The sequence below is a fragment of the Sinocyclocheilus rhinocerous genome, unplaced genomic scaffold (assembly GCF_001515625.1).
Source record: "Sinocyclocheilus rhinocerous isolate Xijiao unplaced genomic scaffold, SAMN03320098_v1.1 scaffold6334, whole genome shotgun sequence".
Taxonomy (NCBI): Eukaryota; Metazoa; Chordata; class Actinopteri; order Cypriniformes; family Cyprinidae; genus Sinocyclocheilus; species Sinocyclocheilus rhinocerous.
Window position 1 is genome coordinate 8,679 of NW_015626082.1, and position 3,629 is coordinate 12,307.

General features: G+C 36.5%; 1 protein-coding gene across 1 annotated transcript in view; it reads right to left on the minus strand.

Moving 5' to 3' along the window:
* Window positions 1–2,826: 2,826 nt before the first annotated feature.
* LOC107710758 (spondin-1-like) overlaps window positions 2,827–3,629 on the minus strand; it is a gene marked incomplete at its 3' end in the record, with an annotated part of 6,739 nt that continues 5,936 nt past the window's right edge. The window contains exons 3-4 of the mRNA XM_016515605.1: window positions 3,027–3,033; window positions 2,827–2,933 (exon numbers count right to left, since the gene is read on the minus strand). Of these exons, the coding sequence (XP_016371091.1) occupies window positions 2,827–2,933; window positions 3,027–3,033 (114 nt within the window). The remainder of the gene's footprint in view (window positions 2,934–3,026; window positions 3,034–3,629) is intronic.

Below are 3,629 nucleotides of genomic sequence, written 5' to 3' on the forward strand. Positions count from 1 at the left end.
ACTTTTCCAAGTACGTTATACCCTGTGTCTATGCCACTATATTATGTCATATAGTATGTCAAGGACTTTGGCAGATCTTGTTACAGACTTGTGCTAGAACTCTGTGTTCAAGCAAACAAAAAAAAACAAAAAAAAAAACAAAGGCTGTTCTGCCAAAAATCCCATGCTATTTGTTTTTGGCCTCCTTATGTAATCTTCCATTATAGCACATTACCAGTAAACCTAGTCTGAAGCATCTGGCTTTCTTTTGTCTGCTCAAATCAAATATTCTCTCCCACTCCTGTCCACATTCTCCCAAGTCTGTGTAAAGTGATGCTAAATGCTTTAGCGATTTTTTGTATTTCCTCATTAAGCACTACGCAGACTAAGATGCACAGGATCATGGCAGTTTAGATGAAGTGGAGATGACAAACTTACACATCCTAATAATCTGTAATCAACTGAAATGAAAAGCCCTTATATTAGGGTGACCATACGTGCCATTTTCCCAGGACGTGTCCTGGCCAGGATTTCTATATTGTCTAAAATATCTAGGTTTTGGTTTTGTTTGCGTGTGCAGACCGATTGGTGTATGATATCAAAATACCTCGAGAGCATTTTGAAAGCATAAGGAACCATCTGTATGGTATTTTGATGTCATACACCGATCGGTCTGCACACGCAAACAAAGCCAAAACCTAGATATTTTAGGCAATATAGAAATCCTGGTTTGGCACGTATGGTCACCCAGTCAAACATAATGTTCGTGAATACTCGTCAAACCGGACAATTCGACATCATTTTGTGTGTAATTCTCCGTTCATGCGACGCGAGAGAGTACTTGTGTGCTGTGAGACGTGCTTTCTGTGTGTGTATGCTTCAGTGTATGCGCTCAGAAAACCGGTGTCCTGACATTTTATCCTACACGTCAGATTGTCCTACCAGGGTTTACTGCGCATGCGCACATCAATATTGCATCCTTTTTCTCACGCTGAACAACAATATTTAATGTATCTGCATTACTGTAAGGGTAGGTTTAGGGTTGGGGTAGGTGTAGACTTTAATAAAACACAATATAATAGGTAGAAAAAAATATTTATTGTTGGTTTCCTGTAGCTGTATCCCTTCTAGCCACAACCGCGAATATAACACATAATTTCTGTATTTGCATTACTGTAAGGGTAGGTTTAGGGTTGGGGTAGGTGTAGACATTAATAAACCATAATTTTACAGGTAGCATTTTTCGTTGTCGAATTGTACTACCCACTGTTTAATGGGAGGTAGCAAAATCTGACAGGGTACCACAAATCAACAGAACACCGGACCGAATTGAGTTCTCTCTTGCATCGTCAGACTTATCTATATGTCTGCTCTTCTCTTACTCCCACATATTGACATTTTTTAACGTTTTATGTGACGTGCAGCAAGGTTTATACGTACGCATCTAACCTCCTAACTATGCAGCAGATTCGTTCTCAATAAATCTCTTCCCAAATCATCCCACCCTAACATTTTCGTGTCGTTTTTATTCGTTGACGAAAATGTCAATACATTTTTGTCATAGTTTTTGTCATTCAAAAAGAGTTTTAGTTCGTCATCGTCTCGTGGTTGTCGGTGAAAAAAATGTCGTTGATGAAAATTATGATGAAAATTATTCGTCAACAAAATTAACACTGCTATTAATACATTTATTATTATATTCACACATAGTGTTATATGTTATATTTTAAATTGGGATATGTAATAGTTTCTAATGTTTTAAAATAAGTCTCTTTTGCTCAGCAAGTCTGCATTTATTTGTACAATAAAAAATACAAAAACAGTAATATTGTGAAATATTGAAAACAGACAAAGTTTTGTATGTGAGCATATAGTAAAGTGTAATTGATTGCTGTGATCAAAGCTGAAATTTCAACATCATTACCCCAGTCTTCAGTGTCACATGATCCTTCAGAAATCATTCTAATATGCTGATTTGCTACTCAAAGTGTTAAGTTTTTGTTGATTTTTTCTTTGAAAAGCAAGACAAAAAAGCATATTTTGGCTATTTAATTTATGCAATGGTGAAAAAAAAATTTTTAAATACATGGGGGAAAAAAATGCGGAAAAACCGTGTTCGGTATCTGGCCTTCGGCCCAGTGTTTCAAGCAATTTGTTTGGCTTCGGCTTCGGCCAAGAATTTTCATTTCAGTGCATCCCTACTTGATATGATGAACACATTTAATGTATGCTTTTATTCCCATATAAACATTGATCAGTGCACATATATAGAGCTCATCAAATGCTTGACACTTGATTCATATGTATTATGTACACAATGTTGTATTAACTTTTTGAACTGTCTAGATTTGGTTGCATTGACTTTCCATGGAGAGAGAGAGAGCTCAGGTTTCATTAAAATGTCTTCATTTGTTTTTAGAAAATGAACAACCATCTTAGGCCAGGCATCCACTGTGTGTCGTTTTCTTTCAATTTTGAGCCGAATTCTGACTTGTGTGACTCTTTTTTGAGTCAGCCGAATTTCAGATTTGTCGTGCGTCTTTTTTTGACGTGCAGTGTACACGGGGTAACAAGAAGTGAGTAGCCTCTTCTGACCAGCAATCGGATGGTCAGATGAATTTCTGACATGCCAGAAATTTTGGTTTGATTAGACACAGACACATATCCCAAAGCCTTCCTTTAAAAAGCTGATCAGCTAATTTATTTTTCTAGTCTAATGCATTATATGATTATATGGGTACGCAGTTTTATTTTGGGGGTGTTTACCATGTTTTACATCACAGAGAATTATGTTTCCCAAGTGTGCATTTGCATTGCTAGTGTGCATGACTTTGGTCAGATTCTCACCTGGAAATTTCCAGCATAATCCTCCTCTTGGTCACCATTGTGCCCTTCCTTCAGAGCGATAAGAGTAAAGCCTCTGAAGTATGCAGGGTTGGTTGCATACAGGGATACTGGAAATAATCACAATAAAAATAATCAGTTGCATTATCTTTCTGATTGCTTTCACGGGTCAATCAAAATGAATAAAACACATACAATGATACCAGGCTTCTGTTATAGAATTGGTAATATTTCATAAGTTTTGTTTTGCCCATATACTCTTTAGCTACTGGGGATAAACTCATTTGGCTTGATGTCCGCAGTGGAGGGGCTGAAAGAGACAGCTACAAATGCTTGGAAGATAAGTATGGATAGCAAGATGCCTACATTTTGTTCGTGGAGTTGGGGAGGTGAAGGAAACAGATGAAACAGCTGATGCCGGAGCAAGGTGAGCACTGCTTATATGCTCCAGCAGTTCACTGAAAAATTATATGGGTTCACCTCTCCCAAAAATGCATTTAGGAACGTCACTTCTTTTCTAGTCCAGAAATTCTTACTTTGTTATGTTCAAATACCTCCAGTAAAATCGGCATGTAACCTATTTTAAATATCTTCACTAACAAATATTATTCAACATATAATGCACAAAGAAACTGATTATTGGTTAATACACAGTACAAATTAGAAAGTTAGAAATATTGTAAACCTTTCATTTGCATATTGAAAACAATTTGCAGCAGCCTATCATATAGGAGAAAACGGAAATAGATGTAAAATAGTTTTTGTTTGTTTGTTTATTAATTAATTCAGTCAGTCATGTCAGATAT